Source organism: Enhydra lutris, unplaced genomic scaffold, assembly GCF_002288905.1.
Source record: "Enhydra lutris kenyoni isolate GAN:26980312 unplaced genomic scaffold, ASM228890v2 scaffoldscaffold14, whole genome shotgun sequence".
Taxonomy (NCBI): Eukaryota; Metazoa; Chordata; class Mammalia; order Carnivora; family Mustelidae; genus Enhydra; species Enhydra lutris.
This window is the reverse complement of record NW_019154098.1, coordinates 39,628,531-39,656,351: the sequence shown is the minus strand read 5'-3', so window position 1 is coordinate 39,656,351 and position 27,821 is coordinate 39,628,531. Positions and strand designations below refer to the sequence as shown.

The following is a 27,821-nucleotide window of genomic DNA, read 5'->3' as shown; positions in this document are numbered from 1 at the left end:
TTCCCACCCACAACCCCCCAGCAACCCTCGGTTTTTTTTTTCCTGAGATTAAGAGTCTCTTATGGTTTGCCTCCCTCCCAGATCCCTTGTTTCATTTTTTCTTTCTCTACGCCCTACAACCCCCTCCCCACCCTGTCTCTCAAATTCCTCCTATCAAAGAGATCATATGATAATTGTCTTTCTCTGATTGACTTATTTCACTCAGCATAATACCCTCTAGTTCCATCCACGTTGTTGCAAATGGCAAGATTTCATTTCTTTTGATGGCTGCATAGTATTCCACTGCATATATATACCACATTTTCTTTATCCATTCATCTGTTGATGGGACATCTAGGTTCTTTCCACAGTTTGGCTGTTGTGGACATTGCAATGCACTTTGTTTTTTTAGGATAGTTTAAATCTGCAGAACAATGGTGACTATAATACAGAAGTCCCCATACACCCATCCTCACTTTCCCCCATTAGCACCTTCCGTTAGCACAGTACATTTGTCTTAATTAATGAACCAGAATTGATTCATTCTTATTAAGTAAGATACAGACTTTATTCAGATGTCCTTAGCTTTCTTCTGACAACCTTTTTCTGTTCCAAGATCCCATCCAGGATACCACATTACGTTTACTCGTTACATCTCCTTAGGCTCCTCTTGACTGTGACAGTTTCCTATTTTCCTCATGTTTGATGACCTTGACGGTTTGGACTACTTGTCAGATGTTATGGAGAATGTTCCTCAAGTGGGATTTGTTAATATTTTTCTCATCACGAGACCGGGGTTAAAAGATCATAGAGACAAAATGCCATTTTCTTCACACCATATCAAGGGTATGTGCCATCCCCAGGATTCAATCACTGTTGCTGTTGACCTTGACTACCTGGCCAAGGTTTGTCAGGTTTCCATGTTACTCTTTGCCCCACTTTCCATACTGTGCTCTTTGGAAGAAAGCCACTGTGCACAGTCCACATTCACAGAGTGGGAAGTTATGCTCTATCTCCTCGCAGGTGAAGTATCTACATAAATTATCTGGGATTTTCCCGCACCAAGGGATGTATCTCTCCTTTCCTACTTATTTATTTATTCAATCATTTATTTATTTCAGTATGGACTCAGGGGTACAAGCACAGTTCATTTTTCAAGATGCAAATTTCTCCCCACAGGGAAAACAAGAGAGGATGCCAAACATTTGCAGAAACGAAATGCCCTCAGCCTTTTCTCCAGCACATCCCCGGAATGCGTTAAATCCTCTCTGCAGCAAGGGACTTGGCACAGGTAAAGAGGGATTGCTCTCGGTCATCAAAAATGGCTGACTCACTAAATTAAAATACCCTTGCGAAAACTTCCCTGGTATTTGCTTAATCTAAATCCGCCATTTCAGGGAGGAAAGGAAATTTAAATGCACTCTTTATTTCTGAGTATTACTTAAATCACAGCAAAATATAAACAATCAATGAAAAATAAAAAGACAGGAAACCTCCCTCAGACTACTAAGACAAAACTAAAACACACCAACAACAGCAATGCCGGTCGATGATTTGGTCAGACTTCGTGGCCAGGAGCCTTCGGAATCTTGTGGCCCCAAGAACTTAGTTTCACTACGGGTCTCACCAAGTCCTAAGGCCAGCTCAAGGTAGCTTCCAGTGAAGCTCCTGCCTGTCAGGGGGACCCCCACAAGTAGCACTCAACCTCAGAAAAGCACTACAGACCATGGTCTTGAGTAGTTACTAGGCATTTCCTGACTTGCGAAGGTGTCCGTGCTCTACTGGAAGACTAGTCCTCTCCACAGAAGTGCCCTGCTTTCTTTCCATGCCATCACCTTCGACATCTCAGGAATTTTCTCCTCACACCTGCTATAGCTGCCCTGTACTTCACATAGACCGACAGCCGGCCGTCCCCTCTGGGTCTTTTCCTTACCAGTTTTGGGAGGTCCCACCTAGTGAGGACAGAGCTCATTCTGAGGCAAATTGTCTGCTCTGTTTCTCTGGGCCTCAGGTTCTCTAGTGTGAAATAAAGGTACTGATTCAATTGACTCCAATGCTTTCCAGCTCTGAAATGTTACTATCTTGTTTAATCTTTAAGACCTGAAGTAATACTATTTCCCAATTCTTCCTGAGAATAACTGGACAAAACAGTAATGTGGTTATTAAATAGTGTCTTATCTTTCCCTCAGTTCCTTCGTCTGACTGATTGGCGTTTTTGATGATTGTGTGATGTCTATACCTGGATATAATAAATTGTGCTTCTTCTTCTTTCTTTTTTTTTTTTTCCAAAAATGTGCTTCTCAATTTTGCCTTCAAAATGATATATTTTTTCCCAAAGTGGGATTTTTATTTTGATAGTTCCTAGCCTTTTTCAATGACTAATATACTAAAGTATAAATGTGGACTTTTTTTTTTTTTTAAAGATTTTATTTATTTATTTGACAGAGAGAGAGATCACAAGTAGATGGAGAGACAGGCAGAGAGAGAGAGAGAGAGAGAGAGGGGGAAGCAGGCTCCTTGCTGAGCAGAGAGCCTGATGCGGGACTCGATCCCAGGACCCTGAGATCATGACCTGAGCCGAAGGCAGCGGCTTAACCCACTGAGCCACCCAGGCGCCCCTAAATGTGGACTTTTTAAAGGAGGGAAATAAAATCCGGCAGGGGTGTGCAGAAAGTTTGAACTTATTGTATCTGTAATACTTAGTTCCTTAAAAAAAAAAAAAAATGGGAGCAAAGCCAGCAGAATTTGAGGATGTGATGAAATCTGAGCGACAGTTCTATCAAGTGTTTGTTCTATTACCGTGACTATCATTTTTTTTTTCAAAATTTGTGTTTGTTTGTTTGTTTGTTTGTTTGTTTGTTTTTTAATTTATTTGACAGACAGAGATCACAAGTAGGCAGAGAGGCAGGCAGAGAGAGGAGGAAGCAGGCTCCCCGCTGAGCAGAGAGCCCGATGCAGGCAGAGGCTTTAACCCACTGAGCCACCCAGGCGCCCCTAGTGTGACTATTATTGACTTTACTCATATCATCTTCTTAAGAATAAAACTTGACATCTCATATCCCTATTTTTCCTTTTGTTGACCATTTAATTGTCTGGTATTTGAACACACAGAGCCAGACATTAAAATAGGACAGGGAGGGGCGCCTGGGTGGCTCAGTGGGTTAAGCCGCTGCCTTCGGCTCAGGTCATGATCTCGGAGTCCTGGGATCGAGTCCCACATCGCGCTCTCTGCTCAGCAGGGAGCCTGCTTCCTCCTGTCTCTCTGCCTGCTTGTGATCTCTGTCTGTCAAATAAGTAAATAAAATCTTTAAAAAAAAAAATAAATAAATAAATAAAATAGGACAGGGAAGAGGCAGCCCCATAGTCTAGGGCCTTTTTGTTTTACATTTTTTTTTTTTTAAGATTTTATTTATTTATTTGACAGACAGAGATCACAAGTAGGCAGAAGCAGGCAGAGAGAGAGGGAAACAGGCTCCCTGCTAAGCAGAGAGCCCATTGCGGGACTCGATCCCAGGACCCCGAGAGCATGACCTGAGCCTATGGCAGAGGCTTTAACCCACTGAGCCACCCAGGCACCCCAAGGACCTTTTTCTTTGAAGCTCCCATTAGGCTCTAGCTCTTCTGTGAGGCTTTTCTTTTGGCCTTGATCTCCTACGGAAAATTTGTTAGTCAACTTCTCTGGTGTCTTTTGCTATAGAGACCCCTTTGAGGCACTTAATCCCTACTTAGGAACTCTGGGCTTGTCCAACAAGCCACATTTTCCTGTATAGGACACTGACATTCTGTACCCTCAGGAGGGGCGAGGTCACTCCCCGCTAACAAACAACCCCACGGGTCATTTCTTGCCCACACTCCATGTCCAAAATAGGTTGGCTGTGGCTCCCACCCAGTGGTCTTCACTCTGAGACTGTGGATGGCACAGTCTGACCTATCACACTGCCTGTCTCCAGGTAGAGGAGGAAAGAGCCCGATAAGCCACATATGATTACTAAAACTTCTACCCACACATTTTCAGACCATATTATTGGACATAATAATGCAGTTGGGTGGGGATCTCCAATCTTACTGGTGGGAAGGGCACCAGGGAGCAGGAATCTGATCATTTGAGGAATATACAGTGACACAGTCTTCCACACGCTCTTGGGAAATGTTTCCTCTGCTGGATTGTGGACTTTCATCTTTCAGCTAACAACCAACCGTCCTGTGAGCTCACCTGCTGATGCTGCCAGTTATCAGCAGTGTCGTCCTCTTAAGGAACTATTCGTACAAGCATTTAAATATTTTATTGCATTTTAGCCCTTATTAATTTATAACCATGGATGGAAAATGGAAAATTAAAGTGCCGATATGAGTCATAAGAAACATAGGTCTCAGAAACTGAAAACACTTGCGAGGAGACCTTGGGTGTGCCTTAGGCTGTGATACCCCAGAGGTTTCCTGCCCAATCTAGACTCTTCATTAGAGAAGCAAATACATTAAGAAACTTGTAAAAAGCTAGAGCAATATCATCAAAGCTAGTGTTTAAAGGTTGGGGCATAGGGGCACCTGGATGGCTCAGCAGTTAAGTGTCGCCTTCAGCTCAGGTCATGATCCTGGGGTCCTGGGGTCCTGGGATCGAGCCCCGCATCAGGTTCCCTGCTCAGCAGAGAGAGCCTGTTTCTTCCTCTCCCTCCGCTGCTGCCCGTGCTTGTGCTCTCTCTTTGTCTGTCTCTATGTCAAGTCAAAAAATAAATCTATATAAAGAATAAACGAGTTTTTAACTCTCTAGGAACAGAAATTATCAAATTGGGACATCTTATTTATGGGACATCTTATTTATGGGACATAAATTATTATTGGGAGATCTTATATATCCTTATTTTCAGGAACACCTTATATAGGAGCTCTCGGTACTGGCTGACTTTTTTACTTAGTGCTTTATACACGTGCTTTGTTTTCTCAGATTCAAAATCCCTGGGGAGAGGCTCTAAGTGGCAGAATGGAGAATGCACTCAAGTTCTGTGAGACCATCCCAGATCCAAATCCTGGCCCGGACACCGCTTTGCAGTGTCACCTCCACTGGTTTTGTATGACAGGAAAGTACCTCCCCCAGACCCTTGTCAGCTGGTTTCTGGGAGTTCAGCCAATGGGAAGCACTGGTAAAAGACTAGAGGGTGGTGCAGGGGAGAGGTCAAGACATGCTCCTCTTTTCTCTCTGCTTCGGGAGGTGTCCCCCACAGTGGCCACGCATCTGACGGTGGCAGTGCTATCTCGGTCCATCACCTTCCTGCTATGGTCCAGCTCTAGTCAGGTGAGCAGGGGTGGCTTCCTTCCTCCTTTTGCCAATACGTGGGCTGCCTCTTTGTCTTTCCTCTGACTTCTCACCTGGGTGCAACTCTGCTGCAAAATTTAACTTTTCTTTTGATGGTGGGACACAATACAGTGACACTTCGGGATAGAGGAAAGGCAGAATTCTTTGTTACTTATTAGCTCCAAATGAAAGAAGACAGCCGGGCGGGGTGTCATGCCGTGGGGAAGGGTTTGTACCTGTGCACGGGGGGACAGCAAGTTGGAACTGTAAGAGATGGCTCATGGGGACGCCTGGGTGGCTCAGTCAGTGAAACGGCTGCCTTCAGCTCAGGGTTCTGGGATCCAGCCCCATATCCGGCTCTTTTTTCAGTGGGGAGACTGCTTCTCCCTCTGCCTGCCTCTACCCCTGCTTGTACTCTGTCTCTCTGACAAATAAAATCTTAGAGAGAGTGAGAGCTTATGTATGGCAAGTAGGCTGAAGTTAGCTAGGTTGTGAGGGATCCCTGGGGGTTGGGTATTTCGAAAAATTCTGCAGACCCTATCTCTTAAGTATCTGGGGCCTCTAGCCTTGGGTAAGTGTGTCTTATAACCAAGGTGTGTTAGGGTCTGATAAGGGAAGTAGTTGGGGTAGGGGCTTAGCAAACAGCCTACAAGAGGGAGTTGAGAGCTTTGAGCTAGGACTACAAAACTGGGACAAAACAGCATTTGGAAACTATTACACAACCAATTCCCTATATTACCTTCCCTCTGTGTGGAATTTCTAGAATGGCCCCTGTTTCCCTGCCTGGACTCTGACTGATGCAGATGTATTTGATCACATTCTAAATCATTACACATCGATAAACAACTATGGTATTGTATTAATATCACCAGGGATCAGACTACTGTTGCTTCATCGTTAGCCACGCTATGTACCATGAACGAATCCCTCCAGCCATCTTTGGCCCTCTCACTATTTCATGAGTTTCTTAGAGGCAGGGTTTGTGTCTTACGCATTCCTTCTCACAACCCCCATCCAGAAACTGACCAAACCCCAAATGTGTGCTTTAATAAATACATGATTAATAATGTGCATCTCTGAGAGCACATCAATCATGAGTTTTGACTTCCACCTTGGCTGCAATTTAGGCCTGGAGCCAGCTCCTCCCTCTGACCTTCATAGTCCTGCCCCCTGACTTGGACAAGATCCAGATTCTTCGATGAATCATCTGACATACTACTTATTTTCTTCCACACATTCCTATAAAATTGGCATTTATCACAGCTTCCATGAAACAGTTCTTTTTTTTTTTTTTCTCAAGATTTTATTTATTTATTTGGCAGAGATTACAAGTAGGCAGGCAGAGAGAGAGGAAGGGAAGCAGGCTCCCTGCTGAGCAGAGAGCCAGATGCGGGGCTCGATCCCAGGACCCCCAATCCCAGGACCCCGGGATCATGACCTGAGCTGAAGGCAGAGGCTTTAACCCACTGAGTCACCCAGGCGCCCCACCATGAAACAGTTCTTTGTTATCGGACAGCTTTCCCTTTTCTTGTTGTTATCAGTTGTTTTTAATCTCTAAGAGAGACATGGGACCTCTCTCCAAGGCCAGCCTCATGGGCATGTGACCCTGGCGGTAGCACAGGGTCCCCCTCCTTAGGACATCCCACACACGGTTTCATGTTGCCTTTTTGGAATGCTTAACACCTTTTTTTTGTTGTTGTTTTAAAGATTTTATTTATTTGAGAGAGAGAGAATGAGAGAGGAGGAGGGAGTGAGAAGATGGGGGAGGGAAGGGTCAGAGGGAGAAGCAGACTCCCTGCTGAGCAGGGAGCCCCATGCAGGACTCGATCCTGGGAACAGGATCATGACCTGAGCTGAAGGCAGGTGCTTAACTGATGAGCCACCCAGGCGCCCCAAATGCTTAATACTTTTAAATGAGAACCCCACCCCTATTCTCACTGTTGTACTGGAGTCCACAAATAATAGAGCCAGTCTTGTCTGTCTCATTTGTATGTGCCTAAAGCTTGTGACATTAATTGATCGTGGAGGCATATGGATTTAATATGGGTTCAATATTTAGTTCAGAAGCTCCCCATTTTCCTTAGGAGATTTGCTCCAAATCTCTCAGTACAACATGGGATGAAAAGCTTTTCATCTGCTGTTACCTCCCCTGCCTATACTGACACCCCTAAAACTTCCTCAGCCCCATCTTCTCTACTCTGCACCCCCTCCCTTCAAATGTCAACTCCCAGCTATCATATTACCTGCTGTTTCTAAATTTGTGGGCTTGCTAGTTGCTGGGCCCTTGCATGTCCTTGCCCCCATCCCGTCCGAGGCTGTTCTCTGCCTGTCTCCCTAGGCAGCTCCAACTTATCCCACACATAGGGATCTAGAGGTCACTTCCCTGGTGTTCCCTGAACTGAGAGGTGGGGCTCTCATAGCACCTTGTAGCATTTATCTTGCTATTATGTTACTTTCCATTTTTTTCTCTATTTCCCTCTTGAAGTTGTGAGATCTCTATAGATAGAAACTACCTCATGTTCTCCAAGCTGACAGCCATGCTCACTCAGCTCCAAGGATGTACCCGGAAAGTTTTCATTCACCAAATTCATGACTGCATGAATGCACAGATCCCTGGCTTATTTGGAGAGTGTGTGAGGAGACAGATTAGGTTTTCTTTGGTACCACCAACTGATGAAGTTTTAGAATATAGGTGAGGTTCGGTTGGGTGAGGTCTGGAGCCGATGACCAAGAAAGAATTGAGACACCTTTGGTGCCAGATGGTGGTTTATTAAAGCACGGGGACAGGACCCCTGGGCAGGAAGAGCTGCTGCCCCAGGTTGTAAGGGGTGGCAGGTTATGTACCATGGGGGTGGGGGAAGTAAGGAAAACGGAGGTTTCAATAGAACTTTTGTTAGGTCCCCAAATAATGGGTCCATGATTAAAGGAGCGAGACTGATACAAAGCGAAGGTCAAGCAAAGCTTTATTCCGCGCCAAGTATCAAGAATCAGACCAAACGTTCGGGCCGCGCCTCTTACAGAGAGGGTGACTCCTCTCTTTCACAGACTAGCTTTTTTTTTTTTTTTTTTTAATATTTTATTTATTCATTTGACAGACAGATTACAAGTAGACAGAGAGGCAGACAGAGAGAGAGAGAGGGAGGGGGAAGCAGGCTCTCTGCTGAGCAGAGAGCCCGATGCGGGGCTCTATCCCAGAACGCCGAGATCATGACCTGAGCCGAAGGCAGAGGCTTTAACCCACTGAGCCACCCAGGCGCCCCCACAGACTAGCTTTTAAGGGCAAAGGCCATGTGGTTGGGCCTGGCCACGCATGGATGGCCAATGAAATTGTAACACACAGAGAAAGCTGCACAATCATGTTAGGTCACACATAAGTGACCAATTGAATTACAATTTACCCGAGTAGATATTTCAACCAGCCTATATCACCTTGGTCAGAATTGGCACCCAAAAGGTGCCCAAAGGGCGGGGCCCATACTCCTTGGTAACTAGGGAGACAGTATGCATGCTTTACTGATTGAATGTCTCCACCTGACCCAACTCATCCCTGCATTTGGGCTGTTATCTCCACCTGACCTGACCCACCCTTGTATTTGGGCTTTGTTACCTGGGACTGGTTTCCCGGACTTGCTTTTAAGTAAGTTCCCCTGGGGGGGTGGGCGCAGGGTCAATTTAAGTTTTACTGCATAAACAACAAAATGGCAGTTCAATTGGGGTGGGGCCACTCAGGCTGAATAGGCCGTTACACTTTCATATGCTAAAGCACCTACAAGATACCGGATACCAGAGGCCTTGCCATTGCCAAGGTCGTTTTGCCCTTTTTAGCAGGCTATTAAGATAGTTGGGAGATTCCTAAAGAATCACAGATGTTCCACCCAGGAGTGGAGGTGGGGGGAATGTTGCAAGGTCTCAGCCTTTTGCTTTGTCCTCAGCTACCCTTCTGTTCCGTCATCACCGACGACTGACAAGTACTTACATCATCGAAGAAGACATTCCACAGCACCCTCCGCTGTAGGCGCGTGGGGTCCTTTTCCAACACAACCACGGAAGGCACTGCCTCTCTTTGTCCTTTCCAGGATAGCTAGACGGTAGTAGCTCCTTGAATTTCTCAGCCTTTGAAGTGGGGGTCGGTTCTGAGGTTTCTCGTGGGACAGACCCTTACCCAGGTCCTAGAGGCAGCTCCAGGGAGACTTTCCCTACCTCCAAAGAGTATCAGGCCCTATGCAAATCCTGGATTAAGTGTTTCTTCCTTCCCCTCTGTGTTCCTTTTCTATGTTCTGTTCACTCTTTCAAGGCCCAACTGAAATGTTAACTCCCCACATTTGTCATGTAAATGACCCCTATCTGCTTTCCCATTGCATTTCCTTTTCACCTGTAGGGGTACTCAGCAGATGTACTGACTAGCACCGTGGAGACCACACAGTCTGCTTTGGGAGCGGGGGAGGAAGGAGGGGTGGGGGCAGAATGCGCTCGTCTTTGCAGCTTTTATGTCTGTATTTCCTGTACCCAGTCACCACTCAAACTGACCTTGGTATACTGGATCACAGCAGATAGACAAATACAATTAGTACCAGTAAAGGAGAGATTTGGAAAAGGAATGAGTGCCTTTATCTGATGGAAGGAAAAGTTTCCATCAATTCACTGGAAAATGCACTTGGAAGAAGGGGGCGAGGGGAGGATTCAGGGAGAGAAAAATGGGGACTTAGAGAAGGCAAGGGAAGGGACCTGGGTGACAAAGAAGTTGCAAGGCCTTAAGTCCTAAAGGTAAGAAGGCTTTAACATTTGGTAAGGATGCAGGCAGGCCCTGTCCAAGGATCAGAGAGGGTCCTTTCCCAAGGATGGAAGTGAGCCAGAAGAAAACAAGAGAAGAGTTTACCGAATAGTGTAAGTGATAGAATACAGCAGACAGTGTCCGGGAGACTTGGAAAAAGAGAGGTGAGCCTTCTGGTTGCTTGGGGTTACGGGTCTATATTGGAAAGGGGTCTAGGGTACGTGTTCCTTTAGGAAGCCAGGGTTGGGTCAGATCAAAGACAAGTGCCAGGTAAACGATAGATGTTATTCCATAAATCACCAAAGGTGGGGATACTGATGCCAGTGTCCACAGAGGTTTGTTTGAGGTGAATGTCCTGGAACATGTTCAGCATTAGGGATCTTTTTAGATGTTATCAGGTGTTTGGGGACCTAGGGTGAAATGCAGAGAAAGAAGAACTTCCGTGCTTCCCCCTTGGCGTGAGAACATAGTTTCTCTGGTTTACTCAGATGCAAGGTGAATTTACTCATTCCAGGTGAATTTACAGAGCACGAGTAAATGGGGCTTTTCTAAAATGGAGACCCTACTGTTTGTCCATCTCCGTAACAAAGGCACTATGGAGACAGAGAAGAAAGGCGGGAGAGGTGGGCTCTAGCAGGGAAGAGCATGTGTGGCCCCAGAAGCTGAGGCACCCACAGATGAGAACAAACTGATTTGTCTAAAGAGCGGTCCAGCTGTGATCGGTGCTCCAGTAAATACGTCGCTGTTTGAGAACGGCTGTGACTAACTTCCTTGGGAAGCCTCTGGGGTTTTGTTTTTCTGGTTTTGTTTGCTTTTGCCAATCCTCCCCAATCCTCTTGCATCCAAATAACTACAACTCCAGAGACACTGACATTATGTTTTATTTCATAAACTTGGCTTGCAGATGGGCTGTTTCTCTCCTGATCTCCTTTCTCCAGCCAGATTTTCTCTACTCTCCATCTCTCCTCTCTTCTAATGCCATGTAGCAAGTGTCTATAAATTCAGATCTTGAATAGTAAGCTCTGTGAAATACAAAATTCCCTTTGATCAATGAATCATTTGCCTAATGAACCTGAAATCCTGGTGGGGAGGGCAAAGCTGGAGGTAATTAGAGGAACATGTTGGTAGTTTGAATTTGGAAAGTACCACTCCTCAGCCTGATTCTCTATTTCCATCCTGCGCAGAGCACTCCTGCTTATCCCACAGCAGTTTAAAAGTACCTATGGAGGGGTGCCTGGGTGCCTCAGTGGGTTAAAGCCTCTGCTTTCGGCTCAGGTCATGATCTGGGTCGAGCCCCGCATCTGGCTCTCTGTTCCGCAGGGAGTCTGCTTCCTCCTGTCTCTGCCTGCCTCTCTGCCTACTTGTGATCTTTGTCTGTCAAATAAAGAAATAAAATGTAAAAAAAAAAAAAAAAAGGTACCTATGGAGCGGGGTGGTGTGCCTGGGTGGCTCAGTGGGTTAAGCCTCTGCCTTCAGGGGGGTCATGATCTCAGGGTCCTGGGATCGAGCCCCGCATCGGGCTCTCTGTTCAGCAGGGAGCCTGCTTCCCCCTCTCTCTCTGCCTGACTCTGCCTACTTATGATCTCTTTCTCTCTGATGAGGAAGCAGAAGGCTGGCTGAGGACAAAGCAAAAGCTGGCACCTTGCAACCCCTCTCCACCACTCCCCTCGGCAATATGTGTGACATTCCTCAGGCACTTCTGGCTGCCCTAAAAGAAAAATAGTTAACTTGCAAAGATCACAATCCTGCAAGACAGGAGTCTCCCTCGGTCTACAAATGTCCTAGTGATTTACAACAAAGAAGCTATCTTATCAATAGCCCAACTTCCAGAGACAAATAACTCAGTTCCTCAAGCCCTAATGTTGCCCTCCCTTCCAGAAAAACTGAAGGAGGTTGGGGCTGAAGGAAATGTAAATAAGGTTAAATTTCTTCTAAACCTAAAACTCACTGACAAGGATGTTTGATAGGAGGAATGTGACATTCCACCAGGAAACTCCCAATTGTCTTCGTGTTAGTGTCTCATCAGAGGGAAAAACAGCCTTGGCTTAACAATAACTAGGCCTCCAATATCCTGACAGTCTTCTTTACCTTGACAGCCCTTTTAACATCCCCTTTTTCCTCACTTACCCAATTCCTGTGTATATAATCAGGCACTCCTCAGGATAGCGGGGCAGCAGCTCTTCCTGCCCACAGGTCCTGTCCCCGTGCTTTAATAAACCACCATTTTGCACCAAAGATGTCTCAAGAATTCTTTCTTGGTCATCGGCTCCGGACCTCACCCCACCGAACCTCACCTATGTTCTAGAACTTCATCATCTGTCAAATAAATAAATAAAATCTTAAAAAAAAAAAAGTACCTATGGGTATAACAACATTAAATGGAAGACCCCAGAGAGAAAATTATCTCAGGTGTGAGAGAAAACAGAAATTTGTAGTCACAAAACAAAACAATAACTGATCTTCATCCTCCTTTCTGATGATCTCCCACATGTTACTTATTGCTTCCAATTAAGGGCCCACATCTGACAATCTCTGGCAAAGACGCCCCAGTCCCTTTGGATCCAGGTTTAAGCGACACACTAAGAATGTGACAGCTTTACAGTCTTATCAAACTAACTGGTCCTGCACGGAAACCACCTCATCGCACATTCTCCTTCCCTCCTATATAACCCGTCCTTAAGAAATTTAAATCTGACCAGTTTTTCTCTTGCTCCAAGTCCGAAAACCAAACTTTGACACGCACTAATAATCTAACTCACGAGATGCTTGGCTTGAACGGTGATTAGATGCTAACCCAGGACGAGGGTTCTTTGAGACCAAACAACAAATGGGAGGAAATAACCCCCAGCTGGAGTCCTATCTTTCAGTACCCCCTTACGGTCCGTGTTGTGGCCTTCAGAGCCCATGCGGTAGTAATTGGCTTGATGATTGTTTCTTCAGAGCTGCCTTCCTGATTAAAAATGCTGCCCGAAGCACAGCGAGGATGTCCTTGACACACATCCTATTTTCTGGGAAAAAGGTTGCTACCACGGTAATTGAGCTGGGGAGCGGAGACAAATTGCTCCGCGCTCCAGCAGCGGGTTCAAAGGACTGCTGTTGACCGGAATCGCACACACCCTGCAGTTTTCCCTCTCGCAGTTTGTAAGATAACAATGATAGTATTTGCATCTACAGATCATCTGCAAAACTGAAGTGGAAGGGGAGAAACCACAACTGACGAGACTATAAAAGAATCCAAAACGCGGGACAGAGTTACACAAATGACCACAGGAGAGAGGGGGAGGCCCGGAGCTCCCCCGCGGGGCTGCTCCGGGACCGGCCGGGGACTGCGGAGGGGAGTGGGGAGGGGTGCGGGGTGGTGGTGCAGGATGATTGATTTATCTGCCCCGGGCCGGCGGCGCCCGCAGCTGGCTGGAGCCCACGGTGACATCACTGGCCCCGGCGCGGGTCACGTGGCCCGCTCCCCTCCCGCTCCTCCTCCCGCTGCCTTCGGAGCGCAGAGTCCGGCTGCAGCAGGCGCCCGGAGCTCTCGGGGGAGGCGTAGGCCACTGGCGAGCCGGACCCGCGGCGGCAGCGGCAGCGCAGGGATCCCCGAGCGACGCGGTCGGCGCTCCTGCAAACTTGGGCGCGCGCTCGCGCTACGGCGCCCGCAGCCGGAGCGATGAAGATGGTCGCGCCCTGGACGCGGTTCTACTCCAACAGCTGCTGCCTGTGCTGCCATGTCCGCACCGGCACCATCCTGCTCGGCGTCTGGTACCTGGTGAGCGCGGCGACTACGCGCGGGGGGCGCACCTGCCGGGGAGACCCTCCCCCACCCCGGCCCCCGCCCCGCGCGCCCTGCACCCCCCCCCCCAGGCCAAGTGTGGCTTCGGTGTCTGGCGACGCCGGCGCTAATCTGCCTGAAGTTGTATTATTAGAAACTTAATTCCCTGCGCGAGCCTGTCCGCGATCCCCGGCTCGGCCAGCCCGTGGCGGGGGTCCGGTCGGGGGCTGTGTGGCCGCGGCCAAGCCCGCCGCTTCCGGGAGAAGTGCTCCTGCGGCCCCCGAGCCCCCGGCGGAGCCGCTGACCACGTGTTTCCCAGCCCTTCCTTTCTTCTCCGCACCCGGTGGGCCGCGACCGGCAGGGTCGTGGGGTGGGTGACAGAGTGCATCGTGTCCCCTACTGCGGTCAGGCTGGCGGCCGGACGTACCCATTCTCCCTGCCCGCACCTGTCTGGCGTCGGGTTTGCTGACCCGTCTGCTGCGCGCGTTCGGGTCCCGAGGAGAGACGGTTGGGGGGTTCTTGGATCTCTCGGTGCCCGAGCCCCTCCACGTTTGGTGGGAAGCCGTTACTCTAGGAAGGGATTTGCTTGTGGTTTACTGCGTTTCAGTCCGTCCCGGGAAGCCATTTTACACCCACTTACTTTCCTGCCCGTTGACAGGTGATCCCTGTACCTTTCTTACCGGACACAGCCAGCAGATCTGATTTTTTTTTTTTCCCCTTTTTTTAGGTCGGAGCTTTTAAGGACTTGTTTGTTTGGGGAGCAGTGATTCATTCTTAGGGGCAGTGAGGAAACCTGATGGAGCTTTCTGGCCCTGTGCCTGCTCCAGGTTGATTGTTGGCATCCCAGGACCGCATGCACCAGCAGAGTCGGATTCCGTTGCATTTCGGGTTTTGTGACATCACTATGGGGAGTTAGACCCGAGCCACTGTGCAGTGAATACCACTGCATCCTGAGGAAATCATGGTGCTAAGACGGCATATTGAACTTTTTTAGTGAGAATAAATTCTTGATCATAAAAGTTTTTTCTTGTTGTTGGTTCATAGTCACTTTTTCGATGTAATATGAACATCGTGTCGAAATTGTGTTGTTGTGCCATATTAAGCCAAACGTTTTCCCCCAGGTTTATGGTGTTCCCTGCGCTATTTACAGTTTCAAGTTTCCTTCAGTCAGTGCCTATCACAGGCCACACAGTAGACATTTTTTTGGCCTTAAAAGCTTTCAAACAGATCTTTGGTATGAGTGGATTCTTTTTGTGCAGTCTGAATGCAGATAGAACATCAGCATCTTGGCTCAACGCGGACTTCGCTAGGAGCCAAGAAATGCTTTACAGAAATTTTAAATTACAGCAAAAGGATGGTAGGTGGACTCAGAATAGGGCTCTTATTGATGGTCAAGATAGACTGTTGTATATAAATGTCTTGGGTCCTCCTTGAAAATGTTCAAAATTGCAGACTTGCAAGTACACCAGCAAATGTAATTTGTAAAATCTAGGGCACTGCATTAGGCAAATGTACTTACACGATCTACAGGAAAGATAAATCTACTTGAGCCCTGTTGTTGGCTAAAATCCAACCAGACAGCATTGGTGTGAGAAAAGGAGAGCATTCTGCATGCTTTGTCTACTGTTTGAACATGCTCTTTGTGGAAAGTAGTTATGGCTGTGTGTGTTGTAGCATTTGGAAACAGCATGGCCTTTTGAAAGATAATTAGAAAGCTTTGTAGCAGTTGGAAGGATGCGCCCTTTGGTAAACCTAATAATAAATGGGAAACCTGGCTTTAGTACTAGTACTGTTCCTAAGAAGTCTTTTGCATTTTGTAAAACAATTTAGACTTGCGAGTTTCACTCATACCTTTACGTATAAATTTGGTTATCCAAAACTTGGTTTCACATGAACTTTTTTTTAAGTTTTTATTTATTTATGACAGAAAGATACAGCGAAAGAAGGAAAATACAAGCAGGGGGAGCTGGAGAGGGCTCAATCTCAGCGTCCTGGGATCATGACCGCAGCCGATGGCAGACGCCTCGTGACTGAGCCACTCAGGCGCCCCATCTCATGAACATTTCTAAGATGAAGGAGCAGGGTCACTGAGAGCAAGGCACCTCTTCCTCCCTCTCACTCCACCAGCCAGCTGGTTGGCATAGGGTCAGTTACCAGGCGGGGAGAGTTTCATGAAAAAAAGGATAGGGCTATGGGAAGATACTCAGATAAAACTCTTTAATTATTGCCTGTTACAGGGGCGCCTGGGTGGCTGGCTCAGTGGGTTAAAGCCTCTGCCTTTGGCTGGCATGGGCTTTCTACTCAGCAGGGGGCCTGCTTCCCTTCCCCTCTCTCTGCGTACTTGCGATCTCTGTCAAATAAATAACTAAAAATCTTCATAAAAAAAATGATTGCCTATTACACCAGAAAGGTAAAGTAGATCTTTGTCATGCATTTTCTAATTGCTGTTTCCTACCCCACTACCATTTACTAAGGTCCTGTGTGCCACGTACGATACCAGATGCTTTGCATACGTTCAATTTTTACATATTCCTGGTGAGGTAGATTTTCTAAACTCTGTTTTATGGATGACAAAATAACGTAATTAAAAAAAAATAGAGGCCCAGAGAGCATAAGTGATTCACGTACAGGCCGATGGTGGGTTTGTGGTCCCTGTGATGTTTTTAGTCAGCCGGTTTCCACTTGTTCCTTACCTTCTAAAAGTTCTGGGTGTGTTTTGCTGTTGCTTTAGAATAACAAAAGGTTCCTTCAGTCCAGTAATAAAGCATATTGATTTCAGGTGTTTATATTGGCGATGAGTTCTTTATTTCTTCCTTTTAATGAGGCTTAATTTACATATGGTGGAATCCACAGAAGTGTACAAATGCTGACAAATGCATGCTCTTTGTGTACCCCACACGCCTAGAAAACATTTCCAAAACCTCAGAAAGTTCCCCTGTGTCTCTTTCCAGTTAATCCCTGCTACCCCTTTACCCTCACCCTAAACGACAGTTTTACTATCCTGAGAGTGGAATTACACTTTATGCGTTTTGTATCTGGTTTATTTCACTTAGCATTACCGTCCTTTAAATTCAATCATGTTAATTGGAGTATATATATATATATATATATTTAAAGATTATTTATTTATTTATTTGTCAGACAGATCACAAGTAGGCAGAGAGGCAGGCAGAGAGAGAGAAAGGAAAGCAGGCTCCCCGCCAAGCAGAGAGCCCGACGCGGGGCTCGATCCCAGGACCCCGGGATCACGACCCGAGCCGAAGGCAGAGGCTTTAACCCACTGAGCCACCCAGGCGCCCCTTAATTGGAGTATATTAATAGCTTGATGCTTTATTGCTGAATATTTATTGTATGACTAAATCACAATTTATTTGTCCATTTGCCAGATGATGGACATTTGGGTTAGTTCCAGTTTGGGGCTATTATGGATAAAGCTGCTTTGAACATTATTGCACAAGCCTTTTTTTTTTTTTTTTTTTTTTTAAAGAAAAGATTTTGTTATTAGAGAAAACGGGGTGAGGGGAGGTGGGTGGGGAGAGAGAAGCAGGCTCCTGCTGAGCAGGAAGCTCAATGCAAGGCTCCATCCCAGGACCCAGAGATCATGACCTCAGCCTGCAAGGCTCCATCCCTAGACCCAGGGATCAGGACCTTCGCTGCAGGTAGCTGCTTAGGCCCCCCTCTTGCACAAGACATTTTGTGGACATATCTTTTTATTTCTCTAAATACCTAGCAGTGGAGTTGGTGGATATTGGGTGGAAGTACGTTTAGCTTTATAAGAAACTGCCAAGCAATTTTCCAACATGGTTCTGTTTTACACTCCAGCCCGCAACGTGTGAGGTTCCAGTTGAGGTTCCAGTTGTACCACATCCTTGTCAGCATTCAGTGTGTCAGTCATTTTAATTGTAGCCATTTTGGTGGGTATGTAGTTGCAGCTCTTGGTAGTTTGAGTTTACATTTCCCTTAGGACTGACGATGTGGGGTGGTGTATCTTTGCTTATGGGTCAGTCATAGATCTTCCTTTGTGAAATTGCCTCTTTTAAAATTGGGTTTTATTTTTCTTTCCCTTAATGCTTTGTAAGATCTCTTCATATGTTTCAGATTCTGGTCCTTTGTTAAAGATTCATTTTGTGAATGTTTTCTCCTAGGGTGAGGTTGTCTACCCACTCTCTTAATGGTATATTTTGATGAAAAGTTTGTTGTTGTTTTGAGACAGAACGGGGGGGGGGGCGGCACACAGGTGCACAAGTGCTGGTCGGTCGGGGGAAGGAGTACAGTCAGAGAGGGAGAAGCAGACTCCCCGCTAAGCAGGGAGCCCAGCTGGGGCTGGATCCGAGGACACTGAGATCATGAACTGAACCAAAGGCAGACACTTAATCAACCGAGCTACCCAGGTGCCCCAGTGAACAGAAGTTCTTAATTTTTTTTTTAAGATTTTATTTATTCATTTTTTATTTGACAGAGATCACAAGTAGGCGGGGGTGGGGTGGGGGGTGGGGGGGTGGGGCGTGCAGGGAATCAGGCTTCCCACTGAGCAGAGAGCCAGTTGCTGGGCTCTGTCCTAGGACCCTGAGATCATGACCTGAGCTGAAAGCAGAAGCTTCACCCCCTGAGCCACCCAGGCACCCCAGAAGTTTTTAATTTTAAGTTCAGTTTGTCAATTTTTTTTTTCTGGTTAGTACTTTCAAATACAGGAAAAGAAGAAAAAAAAAAGATAAACCCAAAAGATAAACCGAGAAATCTTTGCCTACCCCCAGATTGTGAAGATACTCTCTTATATTTTTTCTAAAGCTTTATGGCTTTATTAGCTTTTATATTTCCATCTGTGATCCACCTCTGATTTTTTTTTTAAAGATTTTATTTATTTATTTGACAGATCACAAGTAGACAGAGAGGCAGGCAGAGAGAGAGAGAGAGAGAGAGAGAGGGAAGCAGGCTCCCTGCTGAGCAGAGAGCCCGATGCGGGGCTCGATCCCAGGACCCTGAGATCATGACCTGAGCCGAAGGCAGCGGCTTAACCCGCTGAGCCACCCAGGCGCCCCCCACCTCTGATTTTTGTGTTAGAGTTTTGTTTTTATTTTAAAAGGCAGGTTAATCGCTTAGCCTAAAAAGAAGTAGAATGATTATATAACCCTTAATAACTGTAAATGTTTTCAGAGAGACAAGTAAGATGATTATCCATCTTCTCAGGGAATGAAGACGGATCTGTCGTGGGTTGCAGAGGGAGCATAATAGAGCACTTGATGAGGGCTGATTGCTGTATAGTCTTCTGGGGTTTCCACTCTTTCTTCATCAAAACTTCCTGTTCTAAACCAGAATCCATGAACTTCCTCCCCAAGTTCCCCCACACACTAGCCTTTCTCCCACCATCTGTCTGGACTCCTCAGCTGCCGCACCTGTTTTTCCTGCCACCATGATCTCTTCCTTGATTCGATGTCGGTGTCTTGTCGGTTTTTGTTCTGTCTCCAGATTACCTCCTTATTCTGTCTTTTCTTCTTCTAGCTATCATTCACCTCATTTAGGCTCCCATTAGCACTCACTTGGCTGTTAGAATAGTGTTTCTGTTTCTAGCCTTACCATTAACAACAACCCTTTTTTAAAAAAGTCTATTATAGACGCAGTTCCCAGAAGTATTTTTCTCAGACACAATTACGAACTTGTTGGCCTGCTCCTAAAAACTTCGGCTGTCTGTCCTAGGGAAGTCCGTGTATTTCATGACCTGCGTGTTGTAAGCTGACTTCAATTGGCTTAAACCGTCAGTGCTGTGGTTTCTGATGCTGTGGTTTCTGACACCTCTTTCCCCCTCCCACACCTTCCTTTTCTGGTTACCTTTTCAGCAAGTCATTGTAAAAATCCCGAGGTTCATTCTGCTTTTGACAAACCTAAGTTATCTGTCCATCCCTGAACCAAACAGGCCAGGGATATATATGTGACGAGGGTCTCAGATGAATTTAGGTCTGGGTTATTCTCTCCTGCCCTTAAACTGTTGACTAGAGAGAGATGTGAGCTGGGGATAGGATTAACTTTGCTCAAAACACCAGTTCCAAAGCAGAGGGATGAGTCATTTCCCAGAGAATCTTGAGATTGTTACTGGGAGGAGGACGACCAGAACAATGCTTCCTGATCATTAGGCTAAATAAAGCCCCCATTTTTAATGGAATGTGTTTTACCACAGGGACCTGAATTTCCCATGAAATATTCACATAAAACTTCTTCCTCTGTAATTTCTTTCACTGTTTCATTACGTGATTTTCTTTGAATGTTTTAAAAGAGGTGTACAGGTAATTGAAAGCATCTGAACTTGACACATGGGATGAGTATGCCTTTGTCTATGTCATCCTTTTCATCATCACCTAAGTGTGTTTTAGGCATGTAGCCTTTGAGCACATATGTACTGAATGCCTCTTTGTATTGTACCCTATTCATAAGGTAGTAGGCCATGTATCAGATTATAAAGGATAAGAGAGGTCAGAGTAGCTAGCGTCCTTAGCTTTACGACCTCACCTTTCAAATAACCAACTGGTTCACTTTGAAAGTCCCACTGTGCTAGTGTACCCAAGCCTGATGGATTCTCTTTGTATCCTGAGAAATTCTGGTGCGATAAATACTGATACATATATATATATTTTGGTCTGGGTGATAATACTGGATAGTAAAACCAACAGCTTGTATTTGTAGAATGATTGATGGTTTTTAGTGGGCTTTCCCATTTATTCTTAGGTAAACCTTAAAGCAACAGGTTGGGGCCTGTAGGTGGTCTCATACGCTCATTTAAGATCCATAGTTTCCTTTTAGCTGTCAGATTCTATGACTTAACCTTTAAGTCCAGGACAAGATACGAACTAAATACATAGTACTTACCTAATCCTTACTGCCTAGTGTTTTCCCTGGTATACTAGAGTGTAAAAGCCTGAAATACTAGGTCATAGACTTCGGATTTTATTCTGTGGGCAGCAGGGAGGCTTTGCAGAGTTAGGAGCAAGGGTGATAGGATGAAAGCAGTTTCTTTCCCCCAGTGTAAGACTCTTCTGTTTTCTCTTGGTCAGTAATGCACTGTATTGATTTTTTTCCTCCTTAACTTTTGACTCCCTTTACCCATTTCTCTGACCTCCCACCTCCTGCCTCCGGTAACCCCCATTTGTTCTCTGACCTCGTTTTATTTGTTTCTTTAGAGTCTGCATGTAAGAAGAGAGGTGGCGTTGTCTTTCTCCGACTGACTTATTTCACTTAGGATGACGTCCTTAAGGTCCATCCATGTCATTGCAAATGGCAAGATTTTATTCTTGTCTTATGCTGAGTAATACTCTGTCGTGTATAAAACGTCACAATTTCTGGGGCGCCTGGGTGGCTCAGTGGGTTAAGCCGCTGCCTTCGGCTCAGGTCGTGATCTCAGGGTCCTGGGATCGAGTCCCGCGTCGGGCTCTCTGCTCAGCGGGGAGCCTGCTTCCCTCTCTCTCTCTCTCTCTCTCTCTCCCTGCCTCTCCATCTACTTGTGGTCTCTCTCTGTCAAATAAATAAATAAAATCTTTAAAAAAAAAAAAAGTCACAATTTCTTTATCCATTCGTCTGTTGATGGACACTTACAGTGTTTTCATATCCTGGCTGTTGTAAATAATGCTGCAGTCAACAGGGGGGTACAGATGTCTTTTCAAGTTAGTGTTTCTGTTTTCTTAAATACCCAGAAGTGGAATTGCTGGGTCATATGGTGGTTCTGTTTTTCATGTTTTGAGGAAACTCCATGCTGCTTTCCATAGTGGCTGTGCTGGTGTGCATTCCCACCACCAGTACACAAGGGTTCCCTTTTCCCCACATGCTCATCAATACCTGTTACCTCTTTTTTCTTTTTGATATTAACCATCCGAACAGATGTGAGGTGGCATCTCCTTGATTCTGATTTGCAGTTCCCTGATGATGAGTGATGTTGAGCAACTTTTCATATACCTGTTGGCTATCTGTCTGTCTTCTGTGGGAAAATGTCTATTCAGATCCTCTGCCCATTTTTAAATTAAATTTTTTTTGCTATTGACGTATAGGGGGTTTTGATACATGTTGGAAAGTAGTGGCTTATTAGATACATGATTTACAAGTACTTTCTCCCAGTCAGTAGGCTGTCTTTTCATTTTGTTGATGGTTATCTTCGCTGTGCAGAAGCTTTTTAGTATGATGTAGTCCCACTTGTTTTTGTTGCTTTTGCTTTTGGTGTGAGATTAAAAAAATCACTAAGACCTGTGTCAGGGAATTTATCACCTGTATTTTCTTCTAGGAGTTTTAAGGTTTTAGGTCTTGCATTCAAGTGTTTAATCCATTTTGAGTTAATTATTTTAAAAAAAAATTATTTATTTATTTATTTATTTGAGAGTGAAAGGGAGAGGATGAAGGGGGCTGGAGGGGGAGAGGGAGAGAGAGAATCCCAAGCAGAATCCCCACTGAGCGGGGGAGACTGGCACCGAGATCATGGCCTGAGCCGAAAGCAAGAGTTGGAAGCTTAACCACTGAGCCACCCAGGTGTGCCCCCATTTTGAGTTAATGTTTGTGTGTGATGTAAGATAGTGGCCGAGTTTCATTCTTTGCGTCTGGCTCTTTTCTGAACACCATTCATTGAAGAAACCGTTCTTTTCTTACTGTATATTCTTGGCTCCGTTTTGTAAATTAATTAACCATATATATATGGGTTTTTGTTACCGTCCATGATCTGTGTGTCTTTTTATGGCAATACCATGCTGTTTTGATTATTATAGTTTTATAATACAGTATGAAATAGGGAGTATGGTGCCTTTAGCTTTGGTTTTCTTTCTCCAGTTTGTTTTGACTATTTGAGGTTTTTTGTGATTCCATACAAATTTTAGGATTATGTGTTCTATTTCTTCAGAAGATACCATTGGGATTTTGTTTACAGATTATATTGAATCTAGCTTGCTTTGGGTAGTACGGACAGCTTAACACCATTGATTCTTCCAATCCATGAGTGTGGAATATCTTTCCATTTATTTATGTCTTCATAGTTTTCAGTACACAAGTCTTTTTACCTCCTTGAGTGAGTTTATTCCCAGCTGTTTTATTCTATTTGACATAATTGTAAACGGGATTGTTTTTTATATCTGTTTCCAATAGTTTTATTATCAGTGAATAAAAATGCAACATGTTTTTGAATATTGATTTTTATATCCTCCAACTTTAATGAATTCATTTATTCTAACAGTTTTTTGATGGAGTCTTCAGGGCTTTCTGTATATAATATGTCATCTGCAAATAGTGACGGTTTTACTTTTTTCTTGCCAATTTGGATGCCTTTTATTTTTATTGCCTGTTTGTTGTGCTTAGGACTTCTAATACTACGTTAAATAAAAGTGGTGAGAATGGGATATCCTTCTTTTGTTCCTTGATCTTAGAGGAAATGCTTTTAGCTTTTCACTGTTAGTATGTTAGCTGTGGGCTTGTAATATGTGGCCATTTTTATGTTGAGGTACGTTGCCTCTATAACCAACCACTCTGTTGAAGAGTTTTCATCATAAATGTATGTTGAATTTTGTTGATTAACTTTATCTGCATATATTGAAATGATCATATGATTTTTAGCTTTTGTTTTGTTACTGAGATACAGTACATTGATTTGTGGAGGTTGAACCATCCTTGCATCCCTGAGGGAAAAAATCCTCCTTGGTTATGATACATAATTCTTTTAATATATTGTAGAATTTGGTTTGCTAATATTTTCTTGAGGATTTTTACTTCTATGCTCATCAGAAATCGTGGTCTGTAATTTGCTTTTCTTACAGCATCCTTTGTGGTTTTGGTATCAGGTCAGTACTGAACCTCATAAAATTGAGTTTGGAGGAGTTTCTGCCTCTTCTATTTTCTTGGGAGAGTTTAAGAAGGATTGGTATTATTTCTTTGAATGTTGGGTGGCATTCATCAGTGAAACCATCTGGTCTTGGCCTTTTCTTTGTTAGGAGGTTTTTGATTATGAATTCAGTCTCCTTACCAGCAGTCAGCCTGTTCAGATTTATCATGATTCAGTCATGGTCATGGTAGGTTGTAGGCTCCTAGGAATTTATACATTTTGTAGGTTGTCCAGTTTGTTGGCATATAATTGTTCATAGCAGTCTCTTATGATCCTTTGTATTTCTGTGGCATCAGTTGTAACATTTCCTCTTTCATTTCTGATTTTATTTGAGTTTCTTTTTCCCCTGGTAAGTCTAGCTAAAGTCTGGTCAAGTTTGTTTTCAAAGAACCAGCTCTTAGTTTCATTGGTCTTCTTTATTGTCTTTTTCATCTCTATTTCATTTATTTCTGCTCCAATATTGGTTTTTTTCTTCCTTTCACGAACTTCGGGCTTCCTTTTTTGTAGTTCCTTGCAGTGTAAAGTTAGATTGTTTGAGACTTCTTATTTCCCTTTTTTTTTTTTTTTAAGATTTTATTTATTTGACAGAGATCACAAGTAGGCAGAGAGGCAGGCAGAGAGAGAGGAGGAAGCAGGCTCCCTGCTGAGCCGAAAGCCTGATGTGGGGCTTGAACCCAGGACCTGGGATCATGACCTGAGCCGAAGGCAGCGGCTTAACCCACTAAGCCACCCAGGCACCCCGCGAGACTTATTTATTTATTTTTTTTAAAGATTTTATTTATTTGACAGACAGAAATGACAAGTAGACAGAGAGGCAGGCAGAGAGAGAGGAGGAAGCAGGCTCCCCGCTGAGCAGAGAGCCCGATGCGGGGCTCGATCCCAGGACCCTGAGATCATGACCTGAGCTGAAGGCAGAGGCTTTAACCCACTGAGCCACCCAGGCGCCCGAGACTTATTTCTTGATGTAAATGTTTACCACTGTGAACTTTCCTCTTAGAAGTGCTTTTGCTACATCTCACAAATTTTGGTATGTTATAGTCCCATTTTTATTCATTTTAAGATTTTTAAAATTTTTTCTGTTGATTTCTTCTTCCACTCTTGGATGGTCAGTAGCATGTTGTTTAATCTCCACATATTTATAACTTTTCCAGGTTTTTTTCATGTAATTTCTAGTTTCGTACCACTGTAGTCAGAAAAGATACTCGATAATGGTTTTAGTAATTTTAAATTTGTTAAGATTTACTTTGTGGCCTAAGTATGATCTGTCCTGGAAAATGTTCCATGGGCATTAGAGAAGAAGGTGTTTTTTGTTGCTTTGGATGGAATAGTCTGTGTATAGCTGTAGTCCATTAGGTTTAATATGTTATTTAAGACCAATGTTTCTTTTTGATTTTCTTTTTTTTTTTTTTAAAGATTTTATTTATTTATTTGACAGAGATCACAAGTAGGCACAGAGGCAGGCAGAGGCGGGGGTGGGGGGAAGCAGGCTCTCTGCTAAGCAGAGAGCCCAGTGTGGGGCTCTATCCCAGGATCCCAGGATCCTGGGATCATGACCTGAGCTGAAGGCAGAGGCTTAACCCACTGAGCCACCCAGGTGCCCCTCCTGTTTTCTATCTACATGATCTATCCTTTTTTTTTTTTTTTTAAGATTTTATTTATTTTTTTGTCAGAGAGAGAGAGCGGGAGAGAGAGCAAGCACAGGCAGACAGAATGGCAGGCAGAGGCAGAGGGAGAAGTAGGCTCCCTGATGAGCAAGGAGCCCGATGTGGGACTCGATCCCAGGACGCTGGGATCATGACCTGAGCCGAAGGCAGCTGCTTAACCAACTGAGCCACCCAGGCGTCCCTGCAGGAGGCTTTCTTTAATTTCCAGTCTACAAAGTGGTACTGGTCGGTTCTCAGTACTTCGGCTTTCCTCTCCAAATTGGAGTTAATAATACTAAAAATAAATAATCATAAATTGTTACTGAAAAGTACCACAAAACACTTTAAACAAGTCATAAAAATAGTTATGACAAATGGAAAAAACTAAGTATACAAATGCAAATGCATTTTTCCCAAGGTGTGCTGCACTAATGGGGTTTTTAATGGGCTGCATAAGAATTTTTAAAAAGATAAAATGAAGGCCGCACAAATAGCATTTTCAGTGTGAAACTGCATATGGTCATCTATATCAGACATAAAAGGCAGCTAGCTTATAGATTAGAAAACTGTTCATTGGGGTGCCTGGGTGGCTCAGTGGGTTGAGGCCTCTGCCTTTGGCTCAGGTCATGATCTCAGGGTCCTGGGATGGAGCCCCGCGTCGGGCTCTCTGCTTAGCGGGGAGCCTGCTTCCTCCTCTCTCTGCCTGCCTCTCTGCCTACTTGTGATCTCTCTGTCAAATAAATAAATAAAATCTTAAAAAAAAAAAAAACTGTTCATTGTGCTTACGGGTTAAGGAGTTCCCATTTTGGAAGAAAATAATTGCAGGAAATTTAAGCTTAGAAGTTAATGCTGATACTTACCCAGTTTCTTTCTTCCCTTCTTCCCTCCCTCCTTGCTTGCTTCCTTGTCCGTTAACAGATTTTTTTTTTTTTTAAACTGTGTGTTAGGAAGTGTGTGGGGTGATGGGGATACAGTGGTGATTCAGCACTTGCCAACATCAAATCTGTGGTCTAGTGGAGGAAATAAATATTAATCAGAATTAATAGAAATAGTCATACAAGGGAATATTGGCATGTAAGGGTGACGAAGATGGTAGAGAAGAATGTGTGGCCTTGTGATAGTGATGAGGGAGCAGGAGGCTGGCTGAGGACAAAGCAGAAGCTGGCACCTTGCACCCGCTCTCCACCTGCTCCCCTTGGTAATATGTGTGACATTCCTCAGACACCTCTGGCTGCCCTAAAAGAAAAACAAATGGTTAACTTGCAGAAATCACAATCCTGCAACACAGGATTCTCCCTTGGTTTAGAAATGTCCTTGAGATTTACAACAAAGCATTTACCTTATCAATGGCCCAATTTCCAAAGGCACATAACTCAGTTCCTCAAGCCCTAATGTCACCCTCCCCTCCATAAAAACTGAAGGAGGCTGAGGCAGAAGGAAAAGTAAATAAAGTTAAATTTCTTCTAAACCTAAATCTCACTAACAAGGACGCTTGATAGCAGGAATGCAACATTTCCACCAGGAGATTCCCGATTGTCTTTATGTTAGTGCCTCATTAGAGGGAAAGTGGCCTTGGCGTGATAGTAACCAGGCCTTCAATATCCTGACAGTCTTCTTTACCCCAATAGCCCTTCTGAACACCCCTTTGTCCTCACCTACCCAACTCCTGTGTATATAACCAGCCACTCCTCACATCCCCGGGGCAGCATCTCAGTCTGCCCACGGGTCCTGTCCCCATGCTCTAATAAACCACCTTTTTGCACCAAAGACATCTTAAGAATTCTTTCTTAGCAGTCGGCTCCGAACCTCACCTAGGTTCAAGAACTTCATCAATAGGGCGTGTTGGAGGGTTTGGGGATGGGAGTGGAAGAGAGTTGGAGAGCCTGGTGGTCTTTGTCTTCAGCTGCAGTAGTCAGTCAGCTGATTGTCATGGTGCTAACATACCCAGATTTAGTCCCGTCTTTTCTGTTTCCCTTTCCTTTGCTGCTATCCTTCATGTGGACTGCATTGTTGCTTACCCATTTTTCCTGTCTGCTCTTTTGGGAAGTTACACTCTGTTTCTGTGATTCTGGTTGTTCACTCCGGAAATGTTGACATGTATAATCGTCTGAACTTAATAATATTGTCACCTTTCTTTTGAATAAGTCCTTCAACTACAGTCATGCGTCTGTGTGTGTGTGTGTGTGTGTTGGGGGTGGGTGTCTTATTTATTTATTTATTTATTTGACAGATCACAAGTAGGCAGAGAGAGGGAAGCAGGTTCCCTGCTGAGCAGAGAGACTGATGCCAGGCTCGATTTCAGGACCCTGAGATCATGACCTGAGCCGCAGGCAAAGGCTTTAACCCACTGAGCCACCCAGGCGTCCCTTGATACTTTTTTTTAAACTAAAAGTAGCAATATCGGATATTGACATCACCTTTAAGAATGTTCAATTGCCTAGATTCATAGTAAAGAATATTTAAGACCTACACTTTATTTATTTATTTTTTTTTTAAGATTTTATTTATTTATTTGTCAGAGAGAGAGAGGGAGAGAG

General features: G+C 44.7%; 1 protein-coding gene across 1 annotated transcript in view; it reads left to right on the top strand.

Annotated features, from left to right (window-relative positions):
• Positions 1–4,957: 4,957 nt before the first annotated feature.
• LOC111146492 (lysosomal protein transmembrane 4 beta) overlaps positions 4,958–27,821 on the top strand; it is an 84,069-nt gene continuing 61,205 nt past the window's right edge. The window contains 5 exon segments of the mRNA XM_022502039.1: positions 4,958–5,117; positions 9,202–9,280; positions 13,448–13,503; positions 13,506–13,580; positions 13,583–13,800. Of these exon segments, the coding sequence (XP_022357747.1) occupies positions 4,958–5,117; positions 9,202–9,280; positions 13,448–13,503; positions 13,506–13,580; positions 13,583–13,800 (588 nt within the window).